This window comes from Oncorhynchus kisutch, unplaced genomic scaffold (assembly GCF_002021735.2).
Source record: "Oncorhynchus kisutch isolate 150728-3 unplaced genomic scaffold, Okis_V2 scaffold1214, whole genome shotgun sequence".
Classification (NCBI taxonomy): domain Eukaryota; kingdom Metazoa; phylum Chordata; class Actinopteri; order Salmoniformes; family Salmonidae; genus Oncorhynchus; species Oncorhynchus kisutch.
This window is the reverse complement of record NW_022263159.1, coordinates 6,989-22,933: the sequence shown is the minus strand read 5'-3', so window position 1 is coordinate 22,933 and position 15,945 is coordinate 6,989. Positions and strand designations below refer to the sequence as shown.

The following is a 15,945-nucleotide window of genomic DNA, read 5'->3' as shown; positions in this document are numbered from 1 at the left end:
CGGTGAAGGAGAGCCCGCAGGTTTTGGGAGCGGGCCGTGTCGGTGGCAATGTATTGTCCTCAAAGCGAGCAAAGAAGTTGTTTGTCTGGGAGCAAGACATCGTGGTTCGTGACTGAGCCGGTTTTGTTTTTGTAGTCCGTGATTGACTGTAGCCCCTGCCACATACCTCTCGTGTCTGAGCCGTTGAATTGCGACTCTACTTTGTCTCTATACTGACGCTTAGCTTGTTTGATTGCCTTGCGGCGGGAATAGCTACACTGTTTGTATTCGGTCATGTTTCCGGTTTCCTTGCCCAGATTTAAAAGCAGTGATTTGCGCTTTCAGTTTTGCGCGAATGCTGCCATCAATCCACGGTTTCTGGTTGGAAGGGTTTAATAGACACTGTGGGTACAACATCACCTATGCACTTGCTAATAAACTCGCACACCGAATCAGCGTATTCATCAATGTTATTGTCCGACGCTATTCGGAACATATCCCAGTCCACGTGATCGAAGCAATCTTGAAGCGTGGAATCTGATTGGTCGGACCAGCTTTGAACAGACCTGAGCACGGGCGTTTCTGTCTATAGGCTGGCAGCAACAAAATGGAGTCGTGGTCAGATTTTCCAAAATGAGGGCAGGGGAGGGCTTTGTATGCGTCGCGGAAGTTAGAATAACAATGATCCAGGGTTTTGCCAGCCCGGGTCGCGCATTCGATATGCTGATAACATTTAGGGAGCCTTGTTTTCAGATTAGCCTTGTTAAAATCCCCAGCTACACTAAATGCAGCCTCAGGATATGTGGTTTCCAGTTTACATGGAAGTCCAAATGAAGTTCTTTCAGGGCCGTCGATGTGTCTGCTTGGGTGGGGTATCGAAGAGAATTCTCTTGGTAGATAATGCGGTTGGCATTTGATTGGTGAACAAAAGGACTTGAGTTCCTGTATGTTATGATCACACCACGTCTCGTTAATCATAAGGCATACACCCCCGCCCTTCTTCTTGCCAGAGAGATGTTTGTTTCTGTCGGCGCGATGCGTGAAGAAACCAGGTGGCTGTACCGACTCTTGCTCGGATTTCGTCTACCATGTTGTCAAGAGACTGGACATTGGCGAGTAGTATGCTCGGGAGCGGTGCGCGATTTGCCCGTCTACGGAGCCTGACCAGAAGACCGCTCCGTCTGCCCATTCTACGGCGCTGTTGTTTTAGGTCGCCGGCTGGGATCCGATTGTCCTGAGTGGTGGACCAAACAGAGGAGCCGTTTCGGGAAAGTCGTATTCCTGGTCGTAATGTTGGGGAGTTGACGTTGCTCTTATATCCAATAGTTCCTCCCGGCTGCATGTAATGAAACTTAAGATTTCCTGGGGTAACAATGTAAGAAATAACAAATACCAAGTAGTGGGGCAGCCCTTTGGTGGTTCGAATCCCAGAATGTAGCTTTGCATTTCCAAACTCTCGCTGGGTATAGACGTGTGAGTACAAGATGGAATTTATTAGAGCCAAATGTATTAGACTGGTTTCAACTGTTCTGCCTGCGGATCACCGTGCGTCTACATCTGTATTGCTTGCTGTTTGGGGTTCTAGGCTGGTTTTCTGTAGAAGCACTTTGTGTGAAATCTGACCTAAAAAGGGCTTTAGAAATGAATTGCATATGGAATCCCATGATGCTCAGCATGACGTGTTTACTCCCTCCATGCACAGCTAGCTAGTATAATTACATCACCGTGATCATGGTATTGAACTGAAGGCCGTCACTTTACCAAGTGGGTGGAGGCAATACCCATTAGGGTCAGTAAGGGAAAGAAGAGTACGTGTTTAAATCTAAATTCCCTTCTGTGAACCATTAAAGGTGCTTGGAACCAAAAATAGATTTTTGTTTTGTATGATAGACTGGCGAGGCCACCTCCAAGACGATGGTGGACATCAACACCCACGGTCATCTTGAGTGACCGAGGTCATGAATGCTGGAATGGTTATTTTTTTACAATTTCTTTTTGTTTTTTCCATGGTACATAATTAGACATATTTCAATATCGCTTTCCTACCCCCTCCTCCAGGTTTGGTGACTGGACCAACGAGACCCTCAAGACCGCCATGGGCAAGTCCCTTGATTGGTACCAGGAAGGATGTGAGAACAACCTGAAGGTGAGTCTCTCTTTGCACACAACAGCAGCATCCAGGCCTCCACCGAGTACAAACGGGAGCCGCAGCTGTTGACTGAGGTAAACAATGCAATTGTTATTGCACATACTGTAGTCTTTCAAATGTTTGTATAACGTACTTTCAGATCCCTGAAACCCCATCTGATGTGGTGGAAGTTTTTGAACCAGATCAGAACGCCTTTGAGGACCACCTTCCTATGAAATGTATATGATTGTATTTATTCCTGTTATCAATCAAGGTGAGACTTGACAAGGCGCAGGAGAAACAGAAGGAGAAAAGGATGAAAGGAAGGTGAGACCTGGGGAAAACCTCTCTGCTCTTTTGCTCCTAGCTGGGGTCACCATCTGTTAAGTGAATATTTATATTCACTTTATACTATTTAGCGTTTTTACTATTTGCATACAAAACAACCTGAAACAACCTTTTAGTTTCCCTAATGCTGATCTTTTTTTCTGTCTTCCTAGGGTTACCTCGGTGGAAGCCAACAATTAGTCGACCACTGAAAGCCCTGACGCCCTACACTTCGGGGAAGCTCGATAGACAAACTACGTAAAGTTTTGGTTGAGAAAAGCAAGAAATTGTAGTTATGCTAAGCGTATAAAATATTTACCTCTTCAATTTACCTCTACAAATGACTTTAGGACCATCGACTGGCCGAGCCCCCCAGGAGGTATTCCATCCACCAGAACCAGTGAGTTCGGATCAGTTTGGTTTGCTGTGCTCTGAGTCGGAGTGGGACCAGTTAGGCTATACCTTCCAAAAGTGTTGAAGTACATATCTCCCATTTCTAACACTGCACCAATCCATGACATGTTCTCAGTGTAACCTGTGTTTGCTTGTTTATGTGTCTGTCTCCTAACCTGTTCCCTTTAACTCTGCTCCTGTTCTCAAGAGAGCAGCAGTGCCTGGACTTTGCAGTCCCCCTTCCGAGACTGGCTGCCTGTTGAGAACAAGGGACAGGCAGAACCTCCCTCCCACCCACACAGCAACCACCTCCTCTATATTCCACAAACCAGAATTCAGTATTTTATCTATGATTGCCATGTGAGTGTACAGAAAATCAGTGGAAAAAAATTCATGACACAACTGTACCAAAAACGATTCAAGTTTATGTATGAAAATATATTGACAGGTTGGGTTTCACAAGGTGTTCATTATTGGAAGCTGTAAGGTATCCTTTGATGGCATTTATTTGTTCCAGGTTATTCATTGTTGTATCCTTGGACCTACACCAGATGATTATATATGTATTCAACCACAAGGGTGTATTAAATGAGAGAGAGGTGGGGGGAATCATAATAGAGGACTACTGAAATGGTATTATTTCAGTGTAGATGAGGGCAGGTTTAATAAAAAGATGACAGCCAGACAAGTCAGTGACTGAATCAAAAGGATTTACATCTGAATGGAGTGGACATAAGCTTACTTTGTGATCTGTAAGGTAAGTAACTTTAATGTGTCAAGCAGAATACATGTTTTCTTTGCCATTTCCTGAAACGTAGCAACGTTTAAGACATGGATTTCATGTTGTAATGTTGACGAGGTACCCCAAAAAGTAGTTTGAATGAACGTTTCCATGTTACAAGCTAAACAAAGCTTGTTTAAACAGAGAAATTGTCGCAGAAATCAGCCTTGTTTGCAGAGCGACGAAGAAAAGAACACAATTTAGGCTGTGATCTCCAAAATTCGAATCACTCCGTCGATATAGCAATGGACGCTAATAGTCGATCGAATCCCATTGTGACGCAGTGGGGGACAGTATTTGGCATGACAGGCCCCCATTGAATGTATTAGTCTCTCACTCATATAGCAAAATGTGTACAATTAGTGGAAATTAGCTTTACAACCGCAAAAATGTCTCTACACCTTATGTCAAAATGATGACACAATATGGCAGTCCCCGCACCACAATGTTCATTCCGTTGGGCATGCACAAATAGGTTGTTGATTGCGCTCACAGAAAAAAGTGTGTAACTTTCCCTTAATCAGATTCTAGTTTCCAAAGAATTCATTAGTGCAACGATTTCATTAATGTATCAGTTTTGATCAAAGAGTATTCCACGAGGCAAGCTGATTCAAATTGTTCAGCAGCCAAATACTGTCCCCCACGTTTCACAGTTCAGCACCAGGATGTGGATAGCACACATGACATCATTGCCATTACCTCACGCTTGGTTTTGCAGGGGTCCTCCAATGTGCAAAGAAAACTACCCAAATTAATCTGGTACATATGTTTGTGTGAAGTAACAATTTGTTCATTCATTCTCAAAGGGTATATGGTAACAAGGCTTGTTGATGCTCATATACACATGCTCTGCTAAGACCCGCTCAAGCCAGTGTCAAAAAGCCTCAACTTTTTTCCAAAAGCAAATTCCATCATCTCATACATGCCAATCAGCCAACAGGCTTACATAGGCTTTTAGCAATTATTGTTGGGGTTCTTATAAGGGGGTAGACTCTGGCAGAGAGAGAGAAAGAGGCACTGTCGATACTACTGGTCGATGTTTGAAAAGAATACAGGAGCAGGGTAGGAATGAGCTTAACAAAAATGGCTATTCCTGCAGGTGATATCCAGGGATACAGAAGCATCAAAATATCAGCTGCAATTCAACTGTATTTTTGCTGTAAACCAAAACAGTGATAGCATTGACAGAACAGCATAAACAGATCTGGGAGTGTGGCTTTCAGTTAGTTCTTTTTGGCAACCCATCCCATGAGAGTGAGTGTCACGCCAGTTCATCTGTTCTGTTATATTTAATCAAATCTGACTAACCCAGTGCACTGCTTGCAATTAATTCTATCTGATTGTATTTGCGTGTTTAGGTCAAGATACAAATAAGGTCCCCATTTGGAACACTGACAAGTAAAGAGCATACATATATATAGTAGCAGTCAAAAGTTTGGACACACCCACTCATTCCAAGGTTTTTCTTTATTCTTTACTATTTTCTACATTGTAGAATAATAATGACGACATCAAAACTCTGACATAACACATATGGAATCATGTTGTAACCAAAGAAGTGTTAAACAAAACAAAATCTTTTTATATTTGAGATTCTTCAAAGTAGCCACCCTTTGCCTTGATGACAGCTTTGCACGCTCTTGGCATTCTCATATCCAGATTCATGATGTAGTCACCTGGAATGCAATTCAGTTAACAGGTGTGCCTTGTTAAAACTGAATTTGTTGAATTTCATTCCTTCTTAATGTGTTGAGCCAGTCAGTTGTGTTGTGGCAAGGTAGGGGTGGTATACAGAAGATAGCCCTATTTGGTAAAAGACCAAGTCCATTTATTTGACAAGAACAGCTCAAATAAGCAAAGAGAAATGACAGTCCATCATTGCTTTAAGACATGAAGGTCAGTCAATGAGGAACATTTCAAGAACTTTGAAAGTTTCTTCAATTGCAGTCGCAAAAACCATCAAGCGCTATGATGAAACTGGCTCTCCTGTGGACCGCCACAGGAAAGGAAGACCCAGAGTTACCTTTGCTGTAGAGGATAAGTTCATTAGAGTTACCAGCCTCACACTGTCACCAAGATGGCATAGCAGTCAGACGTCTTTTGTCCTCGTCTTGTCGTGTCCCGTATATATACAGTGCCTTGCGAAAGTATTCGGCCCCCTTGAACTTTGCGACCTTTTGCCACATTTCAGGCTTCAAACATAAAGATATAAAACTGTATTTTTTTGTGAAGAATCAACAACAAGTGGGACACAATCATGAAGTGGAACGACATTTATTGGATATTTCAAACTTTTTTAAACAAATCAAAAACGTAAAAATTGGGTGTGCAAAATTATTCAGCCCCCTTAAGTTAATACTTTGTAGCGCTACCTTTTGCTGCGATTACAGCTGTAAGTCGGATGGAGAGCGTTTGTGAACAGCAGTTTTCAGTTCTTTCCACAGATTCTCGATTGGATTCAGGTCTGGACTTTGACTTGGCCATTCTAACACCTGGATATGTTTATTTTTCAACCATTCCATTGTAGATTTTGCTTTATGTTTTGGATCATTGTCTTGTTGGAAGACAAATCTCCGTCCCAGTCTCAGGTCTTTTGCAGACTCCATCAGGTTTTCTTCCAGAATGGTCCTGTATTTGGCTCCATCCATCTTCCCATCAATTTTAACCATCTTCCCTGTCCCTGCTGAAGAAAAGCAGGCCCAAACCATGATGCTGCCACCACCATGTTTGACAGTGGGGATGGTGTGTTCAGGGTGATGAGCTGTGTTGCTTTTACGCCAAACATAACGTTTCGCATTGTTGCCAAAAAGTTCAATTTTGGTTTCATCTGACCAGAGCACCTTCTTCCACATGTTTGGTGTGTCTCCCAGGTGGCTTGTGGCAAACTTTAAACAACACTTTTTATGGATATCTTTAAGAAATGGCTTTCTTCTTGCCACTCTTCCATAAAGGCCAGATTTGTGCAATATACGACTAATTGTTGTCCTATGGACAGAGTCTCCCACCTCAGCTGTAGATCTCTGCAGTTCATCCAGAGTGATCATGGGCCTCTTGGCTGCATCTCTGATCAGTCTTCTCCTTGTATGAGCTGAAAGTTTAGAGGGACGGCCAGGTCTTGGTAGATTTGCAGTGGTCTGATACTCCTTCCATTTCAATATTATCGCTTGCACGGTGCTCCTTGGGATGTTTAAAGCTTGGGAAATCTTTTTGTATCCAAATCCGGCTTTAAACTTCTTCACAACAGTATCTCGGACCTGCCTGGTGTGTTCCTTGTTCTTCATGATGCTCTCTACGCTTTTGACGGACCTCTGAGACTATCACAGTGCAGGTGCATTTATACGGAGACTTGATTACACACCGGTGGATTGTATTTATCATCATTAGTCATTTAGGTCAACATTGGATCATTCAGAGATCCTCACTGAACTTCTGGAGAGTTTGCTGCACTGAAAGTAAAGGGGCTGAATAATTTTGCACGCCCAATTTTTCAGTTTTTGATTTGTTAAAAAAGTTTGAAATATCCAATAAATGTCGTTCCACTTCATGATTGTGTCCCACTTGTTGTTGATTCTTCACAAAAAATACAGTTTTATATCTTTATGTTTGAAGCCTGAAATGTGGCAAAAGGTCGCAAAGTTCAAGGGGGCCGAATACTTTCGCAAGGCACTGTATATATATTTACAACTTTCTTCGCATACCTTTTTATATATATTTTTTATTTTCCATGAACTCAACTTCAAAACACTCTCCTGCAACCCGCCTCACCAATTTATAAAAATAAAAGAAAGTATTATTTCCCTCATCTGTAATCCTCCATAGAAGCTAACCAGAAGCTACCCTGAAGCTAACCAGAAGCTAATCAGAAGCTAGCCAGAAGCTAGTTAGCTTCTTTACTGGCTAATCGTTAGTATTAAGCTAACCACGGTTTGTGTTCATCAGCTATCCTTTAGCTCGAAAATCTATCGCCAGTTTTGTACGGAGCGGCTCGGACCGGAACACACCGGACCTATTTTTCTCTCCATGTTCCCGGATTTGAATCGCAAGCTCTGGACATTTATACCTGGATCTCGCAGCTAGCTAGCTGCTATCCATGTGACTATCTGCTTACTTCGATCCCGGTGCAAACATCAATTATTCCGGAGCTAGCCAGCTGAAGAGTTCCATCAGCCACTCCTGGGCTACAATCACCTATCCGGACCCGTTTTACTGCCCCACCGGGACATCACAACTGGACTACCGACGTTATCTGCCCGAGGGAGTTATCCAGCTGGCTCCTCCGTCGCGTCGTTACCTGAACGCCCATCTGGGGTCCGCTAATCGTTAGCTGTCTTATCGGCTGCTATCTGAATAGATCTGTCGGACAATTTTTTTCTTTTTCTTGGGCCTCTATAACTGTATCTATTTTTTTTGCGAATTGGATTGATCCCCTCTACCACACGGAACCCCACTAATCCTACCGACGGAAACGCACGAGGTGGCTAAAAACAGACCTCCATCCTATGCTAGCTTGCTACCGATGGCCCGGCTAGCTGTCTGAATCGCCGTGACCCCAACCAACCTCACTACCCTGCAGGGGCGGCAGGGTAGCCTAGTGGTTAGAGCGTTGGGCTAGTAACCGGAAGGTTGCAAATCTGTCGTTCTGCCCCTGAACAGGCAGTTGACCCACTGTTCCTAGGCCATCATTGAAAATAAGAATTTGTTCTGAACTGACTTGCCTGGTTAAATAAAGGTAAAATAAAAATTAATAAAAAACTACTCACTGAACCTTTTTGATCACTCGACTAAGCATGCCTCTCCTTAATGTCAATATGCCTTGTCCATTGCTGTTCTGGTTCGTGTTTATTGGCTTATTTCACTGTAGAGCATCTCTGTCAGGCTCACTATACCTTATCCAACCAATTAGTTCTACCACCCACACATGCGATGACATCTCCTGGTGTCAATGATGTTTCTAGAGACAATATCTCTCTCATCATCACTCAATACCTAGGTTTACCTCCACTGTATTCACATCCATACCTTTGTCTGTACATTATACCTTGAAGCTATTTCATCGCCCCAGAAACCTCCTTTTACTCTCTGTTCCAGACGTTCTAGACGACCAATTCTCATTGCTTTTAGCCATACCCTTATCCTCCTCTTTTCCTCCGGTGATGTAGAGGTGAATCCAGGCCCTGCAGTGCCTAGCTCCACTCCTATTCCCCAGGTGCTCTTTTTTGATGACTTCTGTAACCGTTATAGCCTGGGTTTCATGCATGTTAACATTAGAAGCCTCCTCCCTAAGTTTGTTTTATTCACTGCTTTAGCACACTCTGCCAACCCGGATGTTCTAGCTGTGTCTGAATCCTGGCTTAGGAAGACCACCAACAATTCTGAAATGTTTATCCCTATCTACAACATTTTCAGACAAGATAGAACTGCCAAAGGGGGCAGTGTTGCAATCTACTGCAAAGCAGAGTTCTGTCCAGGTCTGTACCCAAACAATTTGAACTTCTACTTTCAAAAATCCACCTCTCTTAAAACAAGTCTCTCACCGTTGCCGCCTGCTATAGACCACCCTCTGCCCCCAGTTGTGCTCTGGACACCATATGTGAACTGATTGCCCCCCATCTATCTTCAGAGCTCGTTTTGCTAGGCGACCTAAACTGGAACACGCTTAACACCCCAGCCATCCTACAATCTAAGCTTGATGCCCTCAATCTCACACAAATTATCAATGAACCTACTAGGTATCCCCCCAAAGTCGTAAACACGGGCACCCTCATAGATATCATCTGAACCAACTTGCCCTCTAAATACACCTCTGCTGTCTTCAACCAAGATCTCAGCGATCACTGCCTCATTGCCTGCATCCGTAATGGGTCAGCGGTCAAACGACCTCCACTCATCACTGTCAAACGCTCCCTGAAACACTTCAGCGAGCAGGCCTTTCTAATCGACCTGGCCTGGGTATCCTGGAAGAATATGGATCTCATCATGCCTGGTTATTTTTTTTCAATGTCTTCCTAACCATCTTAAATAAGCATGCCCCATTCAAGAAATTTAGAACCAGGAAATGATATAGCCCTTGGTTCTCCCCAGACCTGACTGCACTTAACCAACACAAAAACATCCTATGGCGTTCTGTATTAGCATCGAACAGCCCCCGTGATATGCAGCTTTTCAGAGAAGCTAGAAACCATTATACACAGGCAGTTAGAAAAGCCAAGGCTAGCTTTTTCAAGCAGAAATTTGCTTCCTGCAACACTAACTCCAAAAGGTTCTGGGACACTGTAAAGTCCATGGAGAATAAGAACACCTCCTCCCAGCTGCCCACTGCACTGAAGATAGGAAACACTGTCACCACTGATAAATCCACTATAATTGAGAATTTCAATAAGCATTTTTCTACGGCTGGCCATGCTTTCCACCTGGCTACCCCTACCCCGGTCAACAGCACTGCACCCCCCACAGCAACTCGCCCAAGCCTTCCCCATTTCTCCTTCTCCCAAATCCAGTCAGCTGATGCTCTGAAAGAGCTACAAAATCTGGACCCCTATAAATCAGCCGGGCTAGACAATCTGGACCCTTTCTTTCTAAAATTATCTGCCGAAATTGTTGCCACCCCTATTACTAGCCTGTTCAACCTCTCTTTCGTGTCGTCCCAAAGATTGGAAAACAGCTGCGGTCATCATTTACAAAATAGCCTCCAATACCCTACTCAACAAATTGGATGCAGTCTATCACAGTGCCATCCGTTTTGTCACCAAAGCCCCATATACTACCCACCATTGCGACCTGTACACTCTCGTTGGCTGGCCCTCGCTTCATACTCGTCGCCAAACCCACTGGCTCCATGTCATCTGCAAGACCCTGCTAGGTAAAGTCCCCCCTTATCTCAGCTCGCTGGTCACCATAGCATCACCCACCTGTAGCACGCGCTCCAGCAGGTATATCTCTTTGGTCACCCCCAAAACCAATTCTTTCTTTGGCCGCCTCTCCTTTCAGTTCTCTGCTGCCAATGACTGGAACGAACTCCAAAAATCTCTGAAACTGGAAACACTTATCTCCCTGACTAGCTTTAAGCACCAGCTGTCAGAGCAGCTCACAGATTACTGCACCTGTACATAGCCCACCTATAATTTAGCCCAAACAACTACCTCTTTCCCTACTGTATTTATTTTATTTTATTTATCTATTTATTTTGCTCCTTTGCATCCCATAATTTTTATTTCTACTTTGCACATTCTTCCACTGCAAATCTACCATTCCAGTGTTTTACTTGCTATATTGTATTTACTTTGCCACCATGGCCTTTTTTTCACCTTTACCTCCCTTATCTCACCTCATTTGCTCACATCGTGTATAGACTTGTTTCTACTGTATTACTGACTGTATGTTTGTTTAACTCCATGTGTAACTCTGTGTTGTTGTACAGTGGGGCAAAAAAGTATTTAGTCAGCCACCAATTGTGCAAGTTCTCCCACTTAAAAAAATGACAGAGGCCTGTAATTTTCATCATAGGTACACTTCAACTATGACAGACAAAAAAAATCCAGAAAATCACATTGTAGGATTTTTAATGAATTTATTTGCAAATTATGCCCCACTGTATGTGTCAAACTGCTTGGCTATATCTTGGCCAGGTCGCAATTGTGAATGAGAACTTGTTCTCAACTTGCCTACCTGGTTAAATAAAGGTTCAATTAAAAAAAGAGAAGAAAAGAAATGGCAGCCCAAATAAATGCTTCACAGAGTTCAAGTAACAGACACATCTCAACATCAACTGTTCAGAGGAGACTGTGTGAATCAGGCCTTCATGTGTTATTTCACAGTTTTGATGTCTTCACTATTATTCTACAAAGAAAATAGTCAAAATAAAGAAAAAGCCTTGAATGAGTAGGTGTGTCCAATATATATATATATGTTCACTTTTTATAGATTTGTTACATTTTCACAAAAGTTGTGCTATAATAGTGGACCAATAGAGCGCCTGTAGCACAGGCAAAGATATTTTTCCAGCACCCCAATTGAAAATAACATTCATTAAAAGTACCCTGCACCAACAAACTTCTTCCCGTGGCTATACGTTTTGGTTTTTGCCCTAACACAACACAGCTGATTCAAATGATAAAAGCTTGATGATTAGTTGATTATTTGACCGGTTAAAGGATGAGAGAGGGAGGGGTCTGACTGGATGGGTCCTTAAAAAAGGAGAGCAGGAAGCAGTAGAACTCAACTCACAAACAGAGCGCTGACATGACCAGACTACAGGTGAGAGTTCAACATAGTCATCTAGTACTGTATCTGCTTTCATCCCAAATGGTAACCTATGTGGTGCACTACTTTTGACCAGGACCCATCGGGCATATGTGACCCTGTTCAAATGTAGTGCGTTACATAGGGCAGGGGTCTCCAACCGTTCATAGTAGTTTGTAACTATTGGCTTAAAACGTCACATTTAAAACCATATCTGCCAATTTCCAGCAATATTGCCTTGTCGCTCACTCCCTGTGTAGCCAGTTGATGCCTAGTGGGTTGCCAGATTCTTTCACAACTAAGTATTAACTGCAAGGTATACTTGTCAAAAGTATAGAAATGGTATCTTTTGTTATTTGCAAACCTTGCCATGAAATGAGCATCAATTGGCAATACAGAACCATCGCTAGTTACTTTTCTTCCAGACCTAAAAGAAATGGTATTCTGATGTGATTTAAGCACTGCCATGGACTCAGAACATTACATTTTGTTCTCCATTACCAATTGTAATTGAGTGGCAAACCAGGAAATTGAACTGAGAACATTTATGAAAATGGCTGTAATTTGGGGTTTAAAATCACAGCTTTTTTTATAGGGCCCCTTTAGTAGTTTATTACTCATTTTACTGTGTCTATTGCCAGACCGGTACACTGAAGAGTTGTAGGGCAGAGAAGAATGAGCCTATTTGAAAGAAGTCGCTTGCGACGTGTGTATTAATAAAGGTAGCTCATGCCAGGCAAGTTGAGTCTCCTGCTCTAGAAAAATGTACTTTACCAGCCAATTTCATTTGCAAAAAGGTGACTTACTAGGTGTGCCATGCATCGGGGTTAGTTATCTAGGGTGCTGTTTCGGGGAGAACCCAAGAGCATAGACTTCTCCTTATTCCCGTGTGCCAGGCTAATCTACTCTGTGGTGGAAGAGATGATACCTGGTATTCCTTAGCCCTTCATTAGTTGAATGTGTTAAGTGGACTTGCTGGGGTACTCGAGGAGAGGTTGGGGAAACACTGATGGCTTATCTCGTGTGTCTCTCAGGAGACTATCACCATGGCGATGTTGACCCTTCTACTGCTTCTCAGCGCTGCCTTTACACTGGGCGACAGAATGACTGCGCGCATAGCAAGTAAGAGTCAGCCTCACACTTTACATCACGAGTGTCAAACGCATTCCACGGAGTCTCTTGCATCTGCAGTTGGCTTACCTTTCAATGAAGACCTAGACAACCAGGTGAGGGGAGTTCCTTACTAATTAGTGACCTAAATTGATCAATCGAGGGAGGAGCGAAAACCTGTAGACACTCTGTGCTCTGTGGAATGAGTTTGTGCTTTACATCATTGATTGTGTATGTTTTGTTGTAGTGTGGCATGACTGATCTCCAAATGTTATTTTTGATGCAAGGGTCAGTCTGGACTATCCTTTAAAGTCGGCTGCAATTTCGGAACCCTCCCTGTCTTCTCCTTTCAGATGATTTGGTGACATTTGCAGCAGACCAAAGAAACCCATGCCCCAGAGGCTGGTTCCAATTTAATTCACGCTGCTTCATGTTTGTCAAAACTGCAAGGACATGGCCCAATGCAGAGGTATAATGCTTACTTTCTACAATTGAAGTCAACTTAGTTTTTGAGTTTAAGGTGCTTTGGCCTTATTTTAACAGGCGCCTCATGTAAAATACTGAACGTCCCCTTAATATGCTGTAATTGCAATTTTCTATAGGCTTTTCAATATTGTGTGGAGTTGGGCCCTCTTGTATATTAGAACCCTCAAGGCATGGGTTAAGACTGAGATGAACTAATTCCTATATTTGAGATTCCAGAAGACAAATTCTCAGACTGGACAACTGACTAATGCTTCCATTATGACATGTCTTTGTCTCTGTGTACTGCTTGCTCTAGCGCCACTGTCAGTTACTTGGACAAAAACTGAAGCCTGTGTACAACACTGTAAAGTACCTTGGCGCAAACCTGGCATCTGTGCACAGCTATGAAGAGTCCCAATTTCTACAGGCGGTGGTGTTGATCACGACTGGCAGTTTCCCTCTTACCTGGATTGGCGGATTTGATGCTGTTCAAGCAAAGGTGGAAAAGGTACCCAAAGTGAAGATGCCTTAATACTTAAGACTAATAAAACCATCAGCTCGGAGTAGGTGTTAAGACACTGGTCAGACAACTCTGTGCCAGGAGTAATCAACTGGCCAGTTTCTCAGCTGGTAATGACCACAGTTTGAGGTACCGCAGAGGAAAGATTGACATTCGCAACTCGAGTTCTACGTGGAATTTGGATATTACCATTTTAATAACTGTAAATTGCTTTGGCACAGTAGGCATGAAGTTACTTGCCTACCTTTTAACCAGACACTATTCAAGTAAACATGGCCCAATGTCATCTCTTTAAACTGATATTAATGTGACTTTAAGTATTTAGGCATGTGACCTATGCCTCGTGAAGTCATTGTCAAAAGCAAAAGAAATACTGTTGGTTGTAGGTCTAGATTTGAGTTGAGCATCTCGAAATATCCAGAGCAATTGCCACAGATGATCCATTAGATGATCCATTAGATGATCCATTAGATGAATTAGATGATCCATTAGATGAACCAGATACTCCATTGGCCTCTAACGATGTGAAGAGTCTGCAATGTCGGGCAGATTCGAGGGACAGGCACAACTCGGAGAGAAATGTTTTTCTCAGTTTCTGGCATGTCATGTGTGCTACTTGTATCAGTACTCGTAACGACCTAAGCATTACAAAACGTATATATTTGCTCAAATAAGCCATTATGTTTTTCGTTAATTAAATTTGCCATCTTATTGACGGCCATACAAAAACGAGTTGCTTGGTGACCAGGAAAAACGCTACCCGCTTGAGAAGGCAGATTTTGGGCTTATAGTTATCCTTCTCGCTTCGCCTCTTCCTCTTTGCTATGGCGCAGAAACGACTTACTAGCTGTCTTTTTCTAATTTTGGGATTTCTAGAAATGTGTATCAACACTTGTGTATTTTTTTCACCCAACAGTTCCAGTGTCAGTCTGCACGTTTTGCTAGTGGTGGCTTTTACCGTTTTGTTGGAGGAAAGACCATGAGTGTTGTATTTTAGAAATTGTTCAGCAAGCACATGTAACATTTGATACTGAGATCTCACTACTTCCACACAGGACAGGCTATGGTTCTGGAGTGACGGCTCCAAATTTGATCACGAGAGCTGGGCTGAAGGGGAGCCGAATAACAACAATGGTGCCAGAGAGCCATGTATTCATTTCAACTTTGGAGGTACATTATCATTCATCAAATTAAACTTTTTTGAGTAAGTTTAACAAATAAATGTGAGCTACTTTTCTCTTTTCGAGTGTACATCGAGAGGTAATTTCTATTTCGTGTTTCCTCTTAAGCTGAAAACGGCTGGAACGATGTCTCATGTGGAAAGAGCTATCCCTCCGTGTGCTCCATAAGAACCTGTTTAATCCTTCAAACTGTCAATTGAAACAGAAAATGCTACTCTGGTGTCAGCATCCTAACTGCAAATGTTTCATGTTATAGTGAATTACTTTGAAGGTATTTGTTGCTGTAAAATACATTTGACTTGTTGTGTAACTATTGTAGCTTGTTGTCAATAAAACTGGTGTACGTATTTAATCTCATGAGTCGTTATTTAACATTGCTTCACTTTGTTTCTTGAAGATGCAGTCTGGGTGTCCAGTGGGCATTTCAATTCTTTGATCCATTGTTTCTTGAAGAATAGAATTCTCTTAGGACCCAAAAAGTTGTAAAAAAAATGTGGTCTCACTGTCAACTGCGTTAAATTTCAGCAGACTTAACATGTTTAAATATTTGAGATTCAAAAACAAACATAAACTGAACAAGTTCCACAGAAATGGAATGTGTCCCTGAACCAAGGGGTCTGTTAAAAGTAAGTCAGTGTCTGGCCGCATTAAGTACTGCAGTGCATCTCCTCATGGACTGCACCAGGGTTGCCAGTTCTTGCTGTGAGATGTTACCCCACTCTTCCACGACGGCACCTGCAAGTTCCCGGACAATTCTGGGGGGGAATGGTCCTAGCCCTCACCCGCCGATCCAACAGGTCTCAGACGTGCTCAATGGGATTGA

General features: G+C 42.8%; 1 protein-coding gene across 1 annotated transcript; it reads left to right on the top strand.

The window, feature by feature from the left end:
* Positions 1-11,736: 11,736 nt before the first annotated feature.
* On the top strand, positions 11,737-15,474 carry LOC116365264 (ladderlectin-like). The gene is made up of 6 exons (XM_031817947.1): positions 11,737-11,861; positions 12,881-12,968; positions 13,310-13,425; positions 13,738-13,929; positions 14,997-15,111; positions 15,231-15,474. Exons 1-6 carry the CDS (start codon positions 11,847-11,849, stop codon positions 15,320-15,322), a joined length of 618 nt encoding a protein of 205 aa, XP_031673807.1. The 5' UTR covers positions 11,737-11,846; the 3' UTR covers positions 15,323-15,474.
* The last annotated feature ends 471 nt before the right edge of the window (positions 15,475-15,945 follow it).

Excerpts from the sequence above, each read along its gene's own strand:
- LOC116365264 (XM_031817947.1), top strand. Across the intron at positions 12,969-13,309 it reads AATGACTGCGCGCATAGCAA|ATGATTTGGTGACATTTGCA; the intron begins GTAAGAGTCAGC and ends TTCTCCTTTCAG. Across the intron at positions 13,426-13,737 it reads GGACATGGCCCAATGCAGAG|CGCCACTGTCAGTTACTTGG; the intron begins GTATAATGCTTA and ends TGCTTGCTCTAG.